General features: G+C 40.3%; 1 protein-coding gene across 1 annotated transcript in view; it reads right to left on the bottom strand.

The window, feature by feature from the left end:
- Positions 1-17022, bottom strand: part of otud5a (OTU deubiquitinase 5a) — a 42397-nt gene extending 25375 nt beyond the window's left edge. The window contains exons 1-2 of the mRNA XM_017720432.2: positions 16160-17022; positions 13517-13610 (exon numbers count right to left, since the gene is read on the bottom strand). Of these exons, the coding sequence (XP_017575921.1) occupies positions 13517-13610; positions 16160-16723 (658 nt within the window). The 5' untranslated portion in view covers positions 16724-17022. The remainder of the gene's footprint in view (positions 1-13516; positions 13611-16159) is intronic.
- Between the last annotated feature and the right edge of the window lie 1357 nt (positions 17023-18379).

The raw sequence follows: 18379 nt of genomic DNA, 5'->3' as shown, positions 1-18379 counted from the left end.
AACATTTTCTATTTAAGGGAGCTTTCCTCTACAATCAGCTCTTTAAAGCTGCTTTGATGTCACATATGGCAAGATGCATACATCTGGAGTGATGAAAATCTTGCCCTGATGCTGCACACACCTGACACGACCAGGCAGTGAGTGTATTTACAGAAATACACAGGCCAAACAAACACCACAACACAATAGACGCACAGCCATCACTCAGACTCCCTAGAGGCATCCTCCATCGACAATCTGGAAGTTAGGAATTCCAGCCCCACCCATGCTGCTTGTCCCAGACTGCTTGTATGGCTCCCATCGCTAAACCAGGTCATGGCGTATGCCCTCACATCAAGACAGCAGTACAAACAAACCAGATGGAATACAATGGAGCCGCAAGCCAGGTGACTCTCTCGAGGCAACGCACGCAGGGCGGCTACCATGGAATGCAATTTGTGCATGACAAAGATTTCCATACACAGGTCGACACACCTTCGCCAGGAGAGCGCATGCATGCACAGGTTAGTTTCGCATCAGCCCAGGTCAACCTGCAGCCTCATGACTAACATCAGCAAAAATGCCTCACATACCGAACACTGGAATCCACCGCAGCAAAAACAGCCTCACTTCTCATAAGGAAATAAATACCATGCTGGATTACAAGAACCATTTGACAATGCAGCTAACTGTGAACAAATCAGATAGCATGAAGTACGATAAAGTACAATAGTTTGATAATATTTTACTGTGTCATGTATGCACTTTTCGTAACACGATCTCTTTTAGCAGGCACGAACACATGATGAAGCACTGAGATGGGAGGGAGACAAAACAGCTTGTGACAGATCATGCCAGCCAAGATTAGCTCAACAGACGCTCAGTCACAAAACCGGATGTTTTCATGCCATTGCACTGAAATTGGCCGGGAAAAAAAAAAAGCATGTGACAAAGTGCTAGGCTGGCAGAGTCTGCTCCTCCTGATTGATCGCTCCATTACCGAAGAAAGTGAAAGACCTGCTCACAAAAAACAAACAAGCGCTGTACTGCTTCCTTAAAGAGGCTTATCAATTTTCTAGCACTATCTATATGTGGATTAAGTTCTTTTCTGTAATTTAAGTCATGAGTGGATGACTATCTTAGAGGCCATTTACACCGGATATCAAATCATTTGCCCAAGAAGATTTTAAGCATGATCGGATATCGGTGCACAGGTGCAATGGCTCAAAAGACGCTTAAATTCATGATCTGGTTAGCCGAGCACCTTCCGAAGTGCTTGTAGCTGTGTCACGGGCGAACGAGTTCAAGCCATCTAAGTTGTCTGTGATGTAATCTCAGATTTCATCACAGACAACTTAGAAGCATTTTAAAGCAGGTAAAGGTAACTTATGACTGATATCTGATAATGAATGTCCAAGTGCAGGTGTTCACTTTCTCCTGACACCAGGTGTAAGCGTGCCTGGACAGGTCACGTCCATGAAACTTGGCCGTTTCTGCCACATTCCAAACAGTTACAGTTCATCTTACAATCACCTGTCCTTAACTTCTCCTAATCCAACCCAGCCCAGGTCTGATAGAAGAGGATCTATTGTTTATGGTCAACGCCTGGTTGCCAAAATTCTCTGTGCCCGCATTCAAGGAAACTAACGATAGTTTGCTTAGCATGCCTGGGTCAGGTCGCCCCACTCTTCCCTTCGCTGCCCTCAGCATGTGTGTACACAATGCTAACAGTGTCAACGCTAACCCACACCAAGCCAAGCCAAACCTAGCTAAACCAAGCCAAGAGCAGAAGGAGGGAGGATTGAAAGAAAAAGAGAGAAAGAAAGGGGAGCCATCCGCACACAGCTGAAAGGAGAGTGCTGGGAGCCAGGGCTGGGCACTAAAACCTGACACCGTTTCCCACGTCTCAGAAACGCAAGTTCACATTCCACCAGTAACCCCATTAACACAACACTGCGCTTACTGCTCTCAATAGAAATGAACGCTCACAAATGTTGGCAAGCGGAAGATTTGACACATTAACAATATTAAAAAGTTAACGATTAACCTATTCATGTTCACGTACTGACCCATTCATTTCTGCAGATTACTCTAATTCTCCTTTAACAAAGAGATGTCTAAATTATGGACATATTTGATTGTTTTCAATCGTAGCTGATCTGTGTTGCCATTTTAAAATGTGAAGTCTAATCAGGTAAGTGCACTGGCACTTTTCTTCTCTTAAACTCCTTGGAACCACCGGTGGTTCCAAAACGCACTTAGTCATATTCTTCATAACTTTCATATTTCATAAGCTGCATTCAGAAGCTGGGCGTCGTGTGAGGCTGTAACTGTCTTCTTTCCAGTCAAATAGATGGTGATGTAATTTTAAACCCTTATAATAAAAGATGCTGAACTCAAATTTTTTTCCTACTGAAAGTCGACCCATTTTTCCACAAATCTGGGCTATAAACTATAAACAGACGGCGTCTCTGTGATATTTTCAGTAAAAAATATTTTTATAAAATAATACAAAGAGCATCTAAGATTTTTGCCTTTCAGCTATGAATTGTAAGCATAAAGCAATGTGCATGATCATAAAACACTTAATTTCATGAGCTTTTACAAAAAAAATAAACAAAATAAAATATGCATTTTTTTTTCATGCAGTTACTTAATAATTTCACTCAGATGGACAAACCAAAATATACCCTGGAGAATAAGAGGTTAATGCTGCTGCTGCATTTATGACAAAATATCATGACAAAATAACTCATTGTGCTCAACAGCCAGTTTCTTTGCGTTCAATGTAGCATGTTACTCAATTCATTTATTTATATAGGTAACTGATTTAAAACAGAAAAATACTAAAATCCAGTTTAATACCAGCCAATTTGAACAGAATGTTTACACAAAGTGGACTAATGTAATATCATTTTTGGCATTGTTGCATTTCACTGCATAACAAACAGAAAGAAATGCTGTATTTTCTGCTTTATCCAGGCCCCAATTTTGACATTTCATAAATGTTCATGTATTGGTATCAAAAGCTTATCATATTTATTTTATAAAGTACAAGGAGCATAATCGAAACAAAGCAGACAATTTGTGGATTTTTCTGTTCGATGCTGCAAACAATCACCTCTGGTTAGACTAACCAGTTAACAACAACAACAACCAAAAAGGGGGAAAAACCTCCTTAAAGAAGCTCATCACCTTTCTAGCACTCTATCTTTCTGCTGATAAAGTTTTTCTGTGTAACTTCAGTCATGAGTGGATGACTAATTTAGAAACCATTTATCTCTGATATCAACTAGTCAAAAAAAAAAAAAAAAAAACAGTAAAACCAGCACAGGGCTGTAGGTGTAATCTGTAGAGGATAGTGATTCTGTAGTAACGACTAAAATTAAAAAAAATTTTTAAAAACACAGAAAAATCAGAAGGTTTTCAGATCGGATGAGTAACGGAGGCTGAGGGGCGGACATGACAAAGGCGTCCCTGAACTGTTGGCATGAACGTTTTCTCCATTTTTCTGTAAATGTAATTAATACCTGAGTAGTTATTTCAGTATTCAAATACAGACACCACAAAGAGTTAACTGAGTCAGCTTGGTGTTCAACTGTACCATGAATTTGCTGCTAGGGCTGGGCAAAATGACAATATTAAACGTTATCTTGATGCATCATGTCATAATAAGCTTCTCTGAGTATCGAGGACATCAGTACTTCAGTGCTTAAACACTGACCAGCTGCATATTTAATTACAAAGACAGCATAATTAATTGTTAAATTGGAATCACTGCAGGATGTGTGTGTGTAATATATATTTGCGCTGCTATACAAGCTGTTACACCGACTACTTAGTTTTTATTTATATATATATATATATAAAAAAATAAAAACTAAGTAGTCGGTGTACAGCTTGTATAGCAGCGCAAATTTACTGTGCTCTGAGAAGTCATTATACAGCCATTAATGTCTAAATAGCTGGCAACAAAAGTGAGTCCACCTCACAGTGAACGTGTCCAAATTGTGCTCAAAGCGTTAATATTTTGTGTGACCACCATAATCACTAGCACTACTTTAACCCTCTTGGGCATGGAATTCACCAGAGATGCACAGGTTGCTACTGGAATCCTCTTCCACTCCTCCATGATGACAACACGGAGCTGGTGGATGTTAGACACCTTGCGCTTCTCCTCCTTCCGCTTGAGGATGCCCCACAAGTGCTCAATTGGGTTCAGGTCTGGAGATGTACTTGGCCAGTCCATCAGCTTTACCTTCAGTAAGGCAATTGTCATTTTGGAGGCGTGTTTGGGGTCATTATTGTGTTGGAAAATGCTATGTGACGCAGTTTCCAAAGGGAGGGGATCATTCTCAGTTTCTGAATGTCACAGTACATGCTGGAATTCATATTTCCCTCAATGACCTGCAGCTCCCCAGCTCTCCTGCAGCTCCAGACCATGATGCTACCACCACCATGCTCGACCGTAAGCAAGAGACAGTTGTCTTGGTACTTCTCACCAGGGCACCGCCACACATGCTGGACATCATCTGAGCCAAACAAGTTTATCTTGGTTTCGTTAGACCACAGGACATGGTTCTTCAACTGCTTATCTTCAGCAAACTTATTCCAGGCTTCCTTCTGGGACGACGGCCATGGTGTATGGTCTGAGCACTGAAAGGCTGACCTCCCACTTCTTCAACCTCTGCAGCAATGCTGGCAGCACTCATGCATCTATTTTTTTGAAGCCAACCTCTGGATATGACGCTGAACACGTAGGCCTTCGTGCGGCCTGTTCTGAGTGGAACCTGTCCTGGAAAACTGCTGCATGACCCTGTCCACCATACTATAGCTCAATTTCAGGGTGTTAGCAATCTTCTTATAGCCTATGCCATTTTTGTGGAGAGCAGCAATTCTATTTCTCACATCCTCAGAGAGTTCTTTGCCATGAGATGCCATGTTGAATATCCAGTGTCCAGTATGAGCGAATTGTACCCAAAACACCAAATTAAACAGCCCTGCTCCAAATTCACACCTGGAACCTTGTAACTAACGAGTCACATGATACCAGCTAGGGACAACACCACAATTGGGCTCAATTTGGACATGTTCACTGTGAAGGTGTACTCACTTGTGTTGCCAGCTATTTAGGCATTAATGGCTGTGTTGAGTTTTTGTCAGAGGACAGTAAATCTGTACTGCTATACAAGCTGAACATTGACTACTTTAAGTTATATCCAAGTTTCATTTCTATAGTGTTGTCCCATGAAAAGATATAAGATATTTGCAGAAATGCAAGGGGTGTACTCACTTTTGTGAGATTTTTGCCATATGGGCCTGCTTTGCATGCAACCCACTACACTCCTATTCTCCTTTTATTGTTAATTTATTGCGTGTTTCTGATTAAACAAATGAATAATAAGTGCATCTCCAGCGCTGCTCAGAAATCACAGTGCATCCAACATTAAAGAAGACATAGTGCTCCTTTCATAGTGATAAACACAGCAGTACACAGAAAGCGCCGATTCCACTGATCCATTTTACTACGACCAACATGCACATGTACGCTTACGTTCTCCTCTGGGGGCAGATATTAATGAGCTATAAGTGAACAGTTGATACCATGTTAAGTTTGACCAAGTTAAAGTGCTGCCACACAGTTTAACCTTGTTTACAAAGATAGACTGCAGGTTCTTAAAAAAGAGCCAGTGAAGATGCTCATTTCACACCTGAGTCTGTGCTGCAGCCTAGCAAACCCGCACTGAAACCACAAGCCATTTAGTGGGCTATTCTGTGTCATAGCAAAACTGAAACCGCAGATAGACGTTCTCACTATCGCATACAACTCACAGGTGTGTGTGCGCGTCTCAGGCATTGGATGGGGGGCTTTCTGTAAAATGAAATGACTGCTATTACACTGCTGAGAAACACAGTCAGATGGGGAATGATCCCCTCTCATGCAATCAAGCTGAACAGTAGCCCCTTGCTGTTTCCATTACCAGTTTGCTTCTTATTAAAAACACAGTATTCCGTCTGCAACTGCCCAAAAGGCCCTCTGTCCATAATCACAACAGAACCCTTTACTAATCTAGGTAGGGCAAGAAGAAGCTCAGGTTAAGTCACACCAATGCAACCAAAATAAAAACCCAAATAAGTCACCTAAGGCTTAGACTGACATGCAAAACTGTAGCTCTTCACAGGCTGCTGTTCTCAGAGCTACTCTCCAACTTACAAAGGACATCAAAGTCACTACATGATAAACTTCGCCTCGTGCAAAACTACAACAAAGCCCACAAAGACGAGAGAAAGGCTGTCAGACGTTTGTGTGTTTGCTTGTGACTTGTTGCTTTATTACTCGTTCCTTGCAACTTGTAACTCGCAAAATTCAAACATTCATTACCACCCAGATAACAAACATGACCACTCAGAACTCACGAATCATATACATTTTTGATATTTTATACACAATATCCAGATTTAGACATTACAAATGACTCCCCAAAAGATTTTCTTCGATGTTTTATTTGACAACTCAAACATTCTGTGATCAATAAGATAAATTATAAATAAAATACCAATGATCTAATCTATTACACCTGCTTTCATTGAGTTAACTGCCCATTCCTAGTGCCACATGAAGCATCTTTGACCCATTTTATGCAACAAAACTGGTTAAATATTATTGAGAACACAAACTTCTGAATGGTGGTGTATGAAACATGCAACATGTTTACAATTCTGAGAAAAGATGCTGTGGGGGGGACTTTTCAAAAACCACTCTAGGTTCAGGGGCAGGGGTTTTGGTGAGCAATGCCAGTAAGCACAACCAATATGTAGTGCTTGCTCCCAATCTCTGATTATCTCTATGATTTTATTTTTTGGTTTTCGAGAGAAAGCTAGATGCATATCCCCTTACGGGCTGCATCTTCAACTGATGGTGGGTCCAGTTTTCAGTCGAACTACCCCATGCTTCACCCACTGTTTCTTCGTAGCAACTGCTGAGATGTGGCTTTCAGGCTCTCTCATCCAGCCTAATAATTTACATTTTAGATTAAATTTGCTACATAACATTACTTTTTTAGCTGAATGCTATGCTAAATGTAGGTTTGTGACAAGTGTACACTTATTTATTATAATTACTGGCCAAGGCAAATGCACAAATAAAATGAAGCAGATAAAGCTTTTGAAACATGATTGATGGGTCGTACAAAAACTACAAAAGTTCTACTTTCTGCCCTTTAAAGGTGCTACATCACATTCAGAGAAGAGTGGTAAGTAACATTTATTTGATGTTTGTTAATAACATAAGAATAATAGTGGCCAATGTTTGTTTACTTGAGCTGGTGCCGTTTCCATCCTAAGATAGGATGTTCCACAGAATGACCGCTAGAGAGCCCGATGACTAATCAGCCAATTTTGTCGCTTTACTAGCTACATATAATGGAAAAAAGACAAACAAGTAAATCATTAAATCACAATTATTTAGATGGGAATTCTTTTTTGGAAAAGTACTGTAAAGTCTGTCCAATCTAGAAACGGGTGCTACAAATGTGTTTATAGGTGGACAGGTCAATTTCTCACATGTGAGACACACTTGATAAAATTTTCTGCTTCTGTGGAATATTTTGCCTCTTAATAGTGAAGTACCTGGACGGCTTCATAGCCACATATACTAGCTTCTTTCTGCATAATCGCACTCAATGATTTGGACTCATTAGCATCTTTAGAGTGGATGGAACCATATTTTATGTAGCTGTCAGCATATTTTAGATTGAATTATGCTTTCGTTCTCGTTTTCTGTGTTTTTTTCCCTGGAGCTGCAGTCCAAATAAAAAGTTTGTTAATATAATTTGTTCAGGACTATTTAAAATATATGCGTGGTTTTATTCAACAAAAACATGTTATTTTTTATATGTCCATTTGTCCATTAACCTCTCTTTATCTTTTACATTTCGACAGGACTGATATGTTAATGAGCACTATTCTTATTGGCTGCCCTGTATAGAGCCTCAAAAGTCTGTTAAGACTGAAACACTACTTATAACATCAGTGTGAATGGGGGGGGGGGGCTAAACTGCTGTAGGCTAAAGAGATAGATATATGTAAATGTAATGTTTTTTGTGACATGACAAAAACAATGGAATCTTTAGCATTATTTTTATGTTTTAGAAAACTCTGCTAGTTGAAGAAAGTGGGGAACGTTCAGTCTTTCACAATACAGGCCCTTTAATTAACTACTATAATACAATTAATTTCAAGACGATGACAACGACAACAACAAGAGATCAAGCAGCAGATTTCAGTCTTTATGCAGTCTTTCATTGCCACATTATTGCGCCCTGGTACCAAATGATCCAGAGTCCCAAACTTCTGTCTCAAATAACAGTTTCAACGTAATGACCATGTACTTCATAGTACTGATTGGATTAATAAACCTTAAGATTTAGAGCTAAATAATGAGCCTAGAGAATGAGAGATTAGGCTCTCAGAGCTTCATAAGGAGATGTGACTATAGCTTTGTGTAAATCAGGCTGGTTGTGTAACTGGGCGCCTATTTGATTGGATGTTTAGAGCCTGATCGGAGGTTATAAACCTGCAGCCCAGAGTCCCTGCAGGGAACTTACAACATGTAGGTCAGCACCAAACATCATAGATTTGTATGACATCCACACTCACAGAGGGAAGGAGGAGATGAGGTTGATAAAGGGAAGAGAGTGGGAAAAAATGTGGGTTTCAAAGAGAGAAAGTGAGAAAAGGGGGGGGGAGAGAGAGAGAGAGAGAGAGAGAGAGAGAGAGAGAGAGAGAGAGAGAGAGAGAGAGAGAGAGAGAGAGAGAGAGAGAGAGAGAGAGAGAGAGAGAGAGAGAGAGAGAGAGAGAGAGAGAGAGAGAGAGAGAGATGCATGGTTTAGTTTGTGTGGGCGGGGGCTGTTGAGAGAGTTTCCCACAATAAAGTTTTATAGCTCTTGCAGAAATGAATGTGTGAAGGGAGATAGAGGAGTTGTATGCTCAGGTTTCAAACAAACAAAATACAAAATACACCCTTAAAGGGGAATTACACCAATCGTTCTACATAACTGGATCATTAAGTTGTAAACAAAGTCAAAGTCACCCTGCATGCTTTCCTCTCGGAAAGTTAGTACATAGTTTGAAGAAAACCTTCAGGTTTTCCAACCATCAGCGTTAAACATAAAAACCCAGAGGACATGTGCAGGTTCAGTGGTTGTTTTGGATAGTAAATAAAATGGCTATGTCTGTGTAGTAGACACAGTGACCCCCGGTTCCTACTACCACCACTGTAAAGAAATCGGAGTCATTAAGAACGTTTGTATACATTCTAAATACACACAATGAATTAACATGGGGAAAAAAGTTTGCAAAATTTATGGCATGTCTTGTATGTTAGGCTTCTTTTTTCCCCCCATTAATTTAATACATTAAACTTGCATACTTTAACAAAATAAACAAAGCAGGTCATTTTAACCAAGGGTGTGCAAACTTTTCCATACAACTGTATAGCAAAAATTTATATCCAGAATACTTCATATTTACAAAAAAAGGGACCAATTTCACTGACTGAACAGCGATTTATGGTAATTTTGTTACAAGAAATTTATTACTGTTTTATAGAATTTATTATTCATTAACACTTGCTATTTTTCCTTCATCATGTCATAACCTGCTCCCAAAACACTTTAAACTGTGCCCAAACCATCAGTTTACATTTTGGTATCTAGTTTATAACACAACTAAGAGGTTATCATTGTGTAAGCTCTGTTATAAGTTATTATTAAATAATCATTAATATGAAAAGTAATCCAAACTTCTGCACGGCAGCATACATGTCAGCATTTAAACGGGATGTGTGCTGCATGACATACATATATACACACACACACACACACACACACACACACACACACACACACACACACACACACAGGGGGGAAAAAAGTACATGCAGTGTTATAACTAGAAATGTATTTAAATGTCATTTATTTCGGTCCCAATGAGGAATGTACCATTTTCAGGGAAAATCCCTGGCTCACAATAATAATAACACGGAAATGAGCACGATCATGAAAAAATAGACTCGTGATGAAATTGCGGTTTGAGGGAAGTGGGTTGAACAGTAGCTGAGCTGTGGGAGGTTATTGTTTTGACTAAAGTCTTTCCGCCTGGAGGAGCAGGTTTCCAAACATGTGAGTTAGTAGCGCCATCAAGTGTTTGCAGAATGCCTTACACTGAATTAAAAAAAAAAACGCTGCTTTGATTTTGCTTGACTGAAATGTGTTCACTGCTTCCACATGAATGAAATGGATTACATTGACATAACCACTCATTCCACTTTACTTACTTTTGCTAAGAATTGTGCTGAAACATTTTATTCATGTGAAACCAATGAGCATGTTCGAATCATGTCAACTCAAGGCAACACTTTATTCAGTGCATACGCCTGCTTCATACTGATGGCATTTACAAAAGGAAGACTACAGCACTTTACATAAACTATATCTGCTGCCTCTGGAGTATAATCGGTGCTGCTGGAAAAACCTTTACCCCCTTTTTTTTTTTTACCCAGAGCTTGAAAAAAAAAGGTAAAACCATTGTTATTTACGTTGTTTACACTGTTCACATATTTTAAATGATGAATGGATCAATAGAAACAAATTAAAAGTCACTTGAAGGCAAGAAATCTTGTTCCATTAAACTCCATTCAAAGTTCTTTCATTTCCTAAAAACTTCTCTATTTTGCAGATGCAAGGTTGTCGTGACAGCGACGATACTCAACTACCATAAACAATAATACTACTTTTCCCTGTACTTAGCAAAAGAACAGAAACCGATGGACATAAAAACAGTTACATAAAAGTAACTGAGCAATTGCCAATTCTAATAAATGCTTATGTAAAGCAATTTTTAGAATAGTTTCATTAATTCTTCAAATCAAAAGTAAATCTAAATTATTTGGGTTTTTTTTGTGGTGACTTCTTACTGGCGCAGTGGGTGGAGTTTTCACAGGCTCAGTTTAATCACCACGGATACCAGAATACCTTGGGGAAAAGCAAAGGTAACCGAAACTGTTTTTTTATTGTTGCTCCAGTGATCGAAAGTGGATAAAATTTCATAAGTGGAGCTTTTGTAAGACAAGCTAATGTTTGTCTTATTAACAAAGACCTTAACGTTGGAGTGCAACAGCTGTCGTTTCAAATTTGTTTTCTATAGTCTCACATTACAAACGCCTGATTAGTTTTAAGTCAATGGATCCAAATGTGTTAATATTTCACAGGATACAGATGTGGCAGACAGGAATTAGGCAGAAAACTGTGGCGTATTCCTTTAACAAAGACATTCTTTGTAATTCTTTGAAAAAAAGTATCTAAGGATACAGAATAAGTTGTGTCCCAAGCTTGTTGTTTCAATGAAATCTCTGATAACTGGCCTTTTATAACGTCTAGATTAGTAGATCTTTTCTGTTGGTCACTACATATTTAACCTAAAACCCATCCCCATAATGCAAGGCCACACTTTCATTTCAGAGGATTATTTATGTAAGAAACTGATTCACAGACCTCTGAACTTGTGCTGTTGTTCTGTAAAGCTCTAGGTCTGTGGTGTGGCAGCAGAAGCCTTCCATGTGAGTTGCAGGTATTACAAACATGTAAAAATAAAATTAGAGCTGAATTTTATTTCCTGCATCAGCATTTAAATGTGCAGTAGTGTTACCTCACTTTTAGAATGGATGTAATAATTCAAAAGATATGAGAGGTTTTTGAAGTGTGCACACTGGGCAAAGCGTACAGGATTTGGAACACTTCTGTTAACCACATGGTTCAATAGCTGAGATGCTTCCCAGAGAGAAAAACCAGCTTAGAGCCAGAGGTCCTTATATAGCCACGCTGTTTGAAACGGCAAGCAAAGAGAGTGAGCTTGAGCTGGATTCCACCCACTGTTTTAATTGAATGCAACGATGATAGGCTGATGATCAATGACGGAAGGGGGATACAGAACAGTGATGGTGTGACAAAAATGGACAAAAATATGAAGATCAAGCACCCACATTAATATCAATTCCACTATAAGTCACTGCTTCTCCACTTAACGTGGAACAGATCATTTAAATAAGAAGCTGGCATGTGGGAAACCAACTACAGTCTAATGGAGAAAACACGAGTCTCAGCAGCTGCTTCTCCCCACTGGAGTCAAGCAGTTGCTAAGCGCTAATTCAAAACGGGCAAAATAAATGACTCGTTCTGTAAAGATGTAAATAGCTACCGAGCCAACCCTCTATTCAGCAGAGGCACATTAGAAAGTCCTTTCCCACTTATTTCAGACAGGGCCCCATTTTATATACAAACAAAGCTAATTTAACATTGTGATGTAGCCTTTTTACATAGATGCTGACTGTTTTTTGTATGAATGTATGTGTGTGCGTGTTACATACATACACACATTTATATACATACACATATATACATATACATATATATACATATATATACACATATATACACACACACATACACACACACATACATATATATATATACACACACACACACACACATATATATACATACATACATATATATATATATATATATATATATATATATATATATATATATATATATATATATATATATAAAAACACACACACGCCACTTTACTAGGTACACCTGTTTAGTTGCTTGTTAACACAAATAGCTTGTGGCCATGTGATTGGCTGGTTATTCAATGCATTTAGGCATGTAGAGGTGGTCAAGACAACTGGCTGAAGTGCAGACCGAGCATCAGAATGGGGGAAGAAAGGTGATTTAAGTGACTTTAAACGTGGCGTGGTTGTTGGTTCCAGAGAGGTTGGTCTGAGTATTTCAGAAACTGCTGATCTGCTGGGATTTTCACACACAACCATCTCTAGCGTTTACAGAGAATGGTCCAAAAAAGTGGAAATATCCAGTGAGCGGTCAGTTGTGTGGACAAAAATGCCTTGTTGATGTGAGAGGTCAGAGGAGAATGGGCAGACTGGTTCCAGATGATAGAAAGGCAACAGTAACTCAAATAACCAACCTCAAAAATCTCTGAGGAATGTTTCCAACACCTTGTTGAAAGTCTGCCACAAAGAATTAAGGCAGTTCTGAAGGCAAAAGGGGGTCCGACCTTTTACTAGCACTGTACCTAATAAAGTGGCCAGTGAGTGCGTATATATAAAACATACACACACACACACACACACACACACACACACACCTATTTTAAATTATTTAAGCCAGAACTCAAACAATGACGGGGACATCAGGAGTACACAGTTCTGAACGACTGTTTGTGTTATCCATTTCATTACACAGACTGTCTGAAATATTAGTGGAATCCCCCTTTACAACTGTGATTTGGTTGCAGGCACTCCTTCTTACATACTATTGTTCAATTGAAAGGCTGGAGCCTGGATAAACATACTGATCAAGAGGTAATGTGAAGCACCGTTTTGAGGCCATTTGTCATGTACCCTGTGAACTAAAAGAAATTTCAAATTTAGAAAGTTACAGAAAAGACCCACCAACTGCTCTGAAGAGGCAAGCACCGTCTTCCTTCATTTTTTTAATCACAAATCCTTTCTTTTCCCTAAGTGCTTTCTCGAACCAGTGCTCCTGCTGCAACACAAAACAGAGAAACAAAGGGAGAAGGAGAACTCGTGAGAGACAGACATGCTATTTTAGTAGAGAACCTTACAGGGACCACCGTCCATACACATATAAACAATGCAAGAATGGCTTATTTAACAGATCAATAAAGAGTGCAAGTCTGGACGTCTGCTTTTATTTTTACTTCATTTTAGTCTAATTGATGGCTCTACACAGCCTTGATATGATACAGCTAGTGCTGCACAAAGTAGTGAAAGTTCAATCCTGTTGCCAATATTACAACATGATAAACAATTTAAGACTAACTTTCAACAGTTTCACTTGCCAGTCCATACAGACCTTTTATATAAATTAAGCTGAAAAACCAACCCATTTCAATTTATGTCACAAAAAATACAAAACAATTATATCCATCCATGTTTTCAGCCTTCACCCCTTCACACTGAAGTCAGGGAAGTGTAGTTAAGTGAAGTTAAGAGGTGTTAAAAAAAAAAAAAGACTTTTTGAATGTACAACACAGGATAGCTAATAAGATAAGAGCTCGTTTAAATAAATTAGTCTTTAGGGCGCAGTAATTAAATCAGGCTGTTTAATTCTCAGAGATAAAAATTGAAAAATGGTCATGCAAAAGGAACTGTGACTGTTTTTATGCAGAAAAAGAAGAATGCATGATTTATACAGGCCCTTTATAGGCTAGCACTGTTCATTCAGAGTTTTATGAAATGTTTATGTACCACTGATGTACAATAGGTCATTTCGCAGAAGCTTAGACTCAGATTTTCTTTACAGTGATGGTAATAGGAACCAAACACAAATAACAAATATATACTTTATTTATCATGCAAAAGTAAAAGTAAGACTATTTTGCCTTACAATGCCATGAATGTACATCTCTGACATACATAGGTTTAAACACAACACAATTTTAAGATGAGGCGTTGTCCTAAAATATCAGTTAGGCGTGGATTCATAACCATTTCATGCAATAACTTTCTGTGAGAGACGTTTAGAGACATTAAACACTCCAGACGTTTGGCTCCTTTCACCAACACCGTGAACAATCCTGCCTCTGGAGGGTTCTGGAACATTTCATAACAAACCACTCTGAATGACTGTTTACATCTTAACCATTCCATCATCCAAAAACTGGGAAAACCTGGTGGAGTTCTATTTTAAGCAAATGGGAAACTGGCTAGTTGAGGGGAGGGAGGGATATCTAGACTTTATTCCCTGATATTCAAAAGTAGGACATGACCACAGCGCAGGAAGTGCCACTATTTTCCAGGAGCTAAGCTAATGCTAACCCAACTACTGTAAAGGGTATTTTACAGCTAGTTAATCCATCCCACCCAACACTCTGATGAGCTCGGCCGTCATTTTTTAGTAAAATAAGTTCATAAGTAATTATTTCTGATTTCATGAACGAGGAAGACAGTGTTACAGTCAGCTCCTTCACTTCCTTGTAAGTGTGCTGTCAAAATAGAAGTCTCCATTTCACTGGTATTTGCCAGTCCACGAATACAGCGCTGAGTGGCAGCTTTACTTGGAGATGCTGTACACTTAATTCATCTGTATTTAAATACAAAATCACAGACACGGTTTAGAACGGCTAGGCCTTCAGGTTTTCTAAGCAGATGAACCAAAATGAGCAGAAGACCTACTTCTACTTGGCACACCATTTTCACACAGGCGCATGTCAAAACTGAGGAAACAGCAAAGCCTCAAGTTTTTACAGTATAATAAAGTTACAGCGATGTGTTTCCTGTGTTGCTTATTTTTAACAGCTTAAGCAAAGAACAGCAAAGATGACCGTGTCATTCATTCATTCGTCTTCAGATGGTTGTGCACCACTGCCTTTCTCTGACAGATTCTTTTAAGTGACCCCCCCCCCAATAAGGTAATAAACAATAGTTCTCAAACTGGTCCTCAGGCACACTTTTGTTCTATCCATGTGTTTCTGAGCTGAGACTGAGCAAAAATATATGGACCATTTCAGGTGACCTGAGGACCGGTGTGAGAACTACTGCTTTGGACCACTTCCACTATGTACCAGTTCAACATAGAGACACAAGATGAGCAAACTTGTAAAATCAACTGCGATCATCAGCAAATTGGTTAAAGCCTTTATTTTAATCACTTATGCCATATTATGGAAACCAAGACCATGACCAGCAAATCACTGCAGATATTTGATGTTTTTAATTTTATTAAATTATTATTTCTTTTGCGGCTTGAACAAATTCATTCCCATGTCAGATGTTGCATCTGCTTTTAAAGGCTGGCTTAAAGATGAATAGCATCCCTGCTCAATGTTAAACAAATGCCTGAAGTAAGAATCAAATGCCTTTTGTTCCCAAGTTCTTTGGAGCAATGCCATGGAACCACTGCAAACTCCCTGAAGAATGGACGATTCTTTGTTTCAACATTTTAAAAGTTCTTCTTCATTCATACAAAAACATTTAAGCTCCTCTATCTTCGATACTGTAACTTTAAGGCGAACTAACCTCTTTTTATCAGACTTTGTTTTGTGTTGACGTTTCCATACCGTCCATACGTACCTGCTCAACTGTTGCTGGATCTTCTGACTGCAGTCTGGAAGCATTCTCGTACTCATCTTCGCTGTTGTACCCGGCGCCCTCCTCCTGATCTGGGCCTGGACCCACCCCGCCACCACCGGACACACCGGGTGTCCCTCCGCCTGCTACTCCTCCGGAGCAAGTCGCCTGTCGCCGCCGTTTGCTGAGTCCCGGCCCAGAGCAGCAGCTACCGATAGCGCCTCCGCAGCCGACCACGCCGCCCGCTAGCTCTCCGCGGCCACCGGACACGCAACTAATGCCTCCCAGACCGCCTCCATCTCCCGGGCCGGCGGGGGAGCCTGCTCCAACCGGCGGAGGGGAGGCCTGCTGCGGCCGGGAGCTCGATTCATTCCGCCTGTCCTCTCTGGACTGAGGCGGCGCGGTTTGATATGACCAAGGCGGCGGAGAAGCTCTAGGCCTCGCCCCGGTCCGCACAACACCGTGGCCGTGCTGGTGAGGATCCGAACCGGCTCGTCTGTCGCTCTCGTCGGCGTGATCCGGGACCCCGACGGTGGAGCTGGGCTTCTTCTTAGGCAGGATCGTCATGTTGGCTGCCTATGTGAGGAGGGAGGAGGGAGGAGGGGGTCAGGGGTGACGAGTCCTCCGGCTCGGCTCGGGGAGTGTTGTGAGCTGGCCGTGTTTCAGCCTGGCCGTCGTCTCTGGCCGAAGTGCTCGTCCTTGGACGTTTTTGGTGAAATAAGGAGTCGGTTTTGTCGGTAAAAGGCGACGCGCAGAGAACAAAAACAAACCGAGTCGCCGCGGCTGTTGTTAGCTTCTTCCCCTCCGCTCACTCTCCACACAACATCAACACAGGAGTTACGACACGGCGACGTCACTTCCTTTGTTACAGTCTCGGTATTATATTCTCATCTCTCTCTCTCTCTCTCTCTTTCTCTCTCTCTCTCTCTCTCTCTCTCTCTCTCTCTCACACACACACATCTTCTTCTCCTCTCTCTCTCTCACACACATCTTCTCCTCTCTCTCTCACACACATCTTCTCCTCTCTCTCTCTCTCACATCTTCTCATCTCTCTCTCTCTCTCTCTCTCTCTCTCTCTCTCTCTCTCTCTCTCTCTCTCTCTCACATCTCATCTCTCTCCTCTCTCTCTCTCACCTCTCATTCATCTTCTCATCTCTCTCCTCTCTCACACCCTCTCATCTCTCTCTCTTTCACATCCTCTCACCTCTCTCTCTCTCTCTCTCTCTCTCTCTCTCTCTCTCATATCTCTCTCTCTCTCTCTCTCTCTCACATCCTCTCATCTTCTCATCTCTCTCTCTCTTCCTCTCTCTCTCCTTTTTATTCGCTTTTAGTCATTCTCTCATTTTTCTATTTCGTGCCTCTTGATTTTATTTCAGTGAATAATAGAGATGAGGGAAAGAGACAATAAAAGACACACACACCCACACATATATACACATACACACACATATCTCTCATTCTATAAATTTATAGGTATATATAATATACATATAAGAATGAAAGAGAAATGGAGTGATACACACACACATACATATATGTGTCTTTTATTGTCTCTTTCCATCATCTCTATTATTCACTGTTCTCTATTTTCACTCTTTCTCCATCTCACAATTTGTCTTCACTTTCCTTTTTTCCAACACTCTTTCTCTCATTCCCCATATCCACTTATTTCCCTTTTCTGTCTTTCATTCTGAGCTCACTGGTCACATCACAGGCCCAAAGAATTTCACAATACCATGTTTTATAACTGCAGTTGTAAAATGCTTTCTTCCCCAGCGACTGAGTCACATCAGCTACAGAGTCCTTCAGGAGCTGAATCAGGTGTAAAAGAGCAGGAGAGCGTGATTCTCTGCTGCACAGGTGAAAAAAGCAAAACAGCACCGGAGCTGAGATACCATCATAATACACAAGCACAAATTTAGAACCAGCCTCCAAGGGCAGATCATCACATGTCCTGTGAAAGAACTGCTAATGTTTCAACTGAGAAGTTGCCTCAGATGTGTTTTAACCCCTTCATGTCCAACAGCTACATTTAGTATGGTGAGAAAAAAAGCCACACATAGTACATTTATTACTACACTGTGTAGGAATAAACTCATCACGCGACATGAGACTGATTCCAGATCAGAAGCTATGAAAAAGTGTGGTCATGCACTTAGGCTTGTTTGCAAATACAAAAATGTGACTGACCAAAAAGGATTAAGAGGGCCAGGGTCATGGAAA

Source organism: Pygocentrus nattereri, chromosome 28 (assembly GCF_015220715.1).
Source record: "Pygocentrus nattereri isolate fPygNat1 chromosome 28, fPygNat1.pri, whole genome shotgun sequence".
In the NCBI taxonomy this organism is placed as follows: domain Eukaryota; kingdom Metazoa; phylum Chordata; class Actinopteri; order Characiformes; family Serrasalmidae; genus Pygocentrus; species Pygocentrus nattereri.
This window is presented reverse-complemented; position numbering and strand designations above follow the sequence as displayed.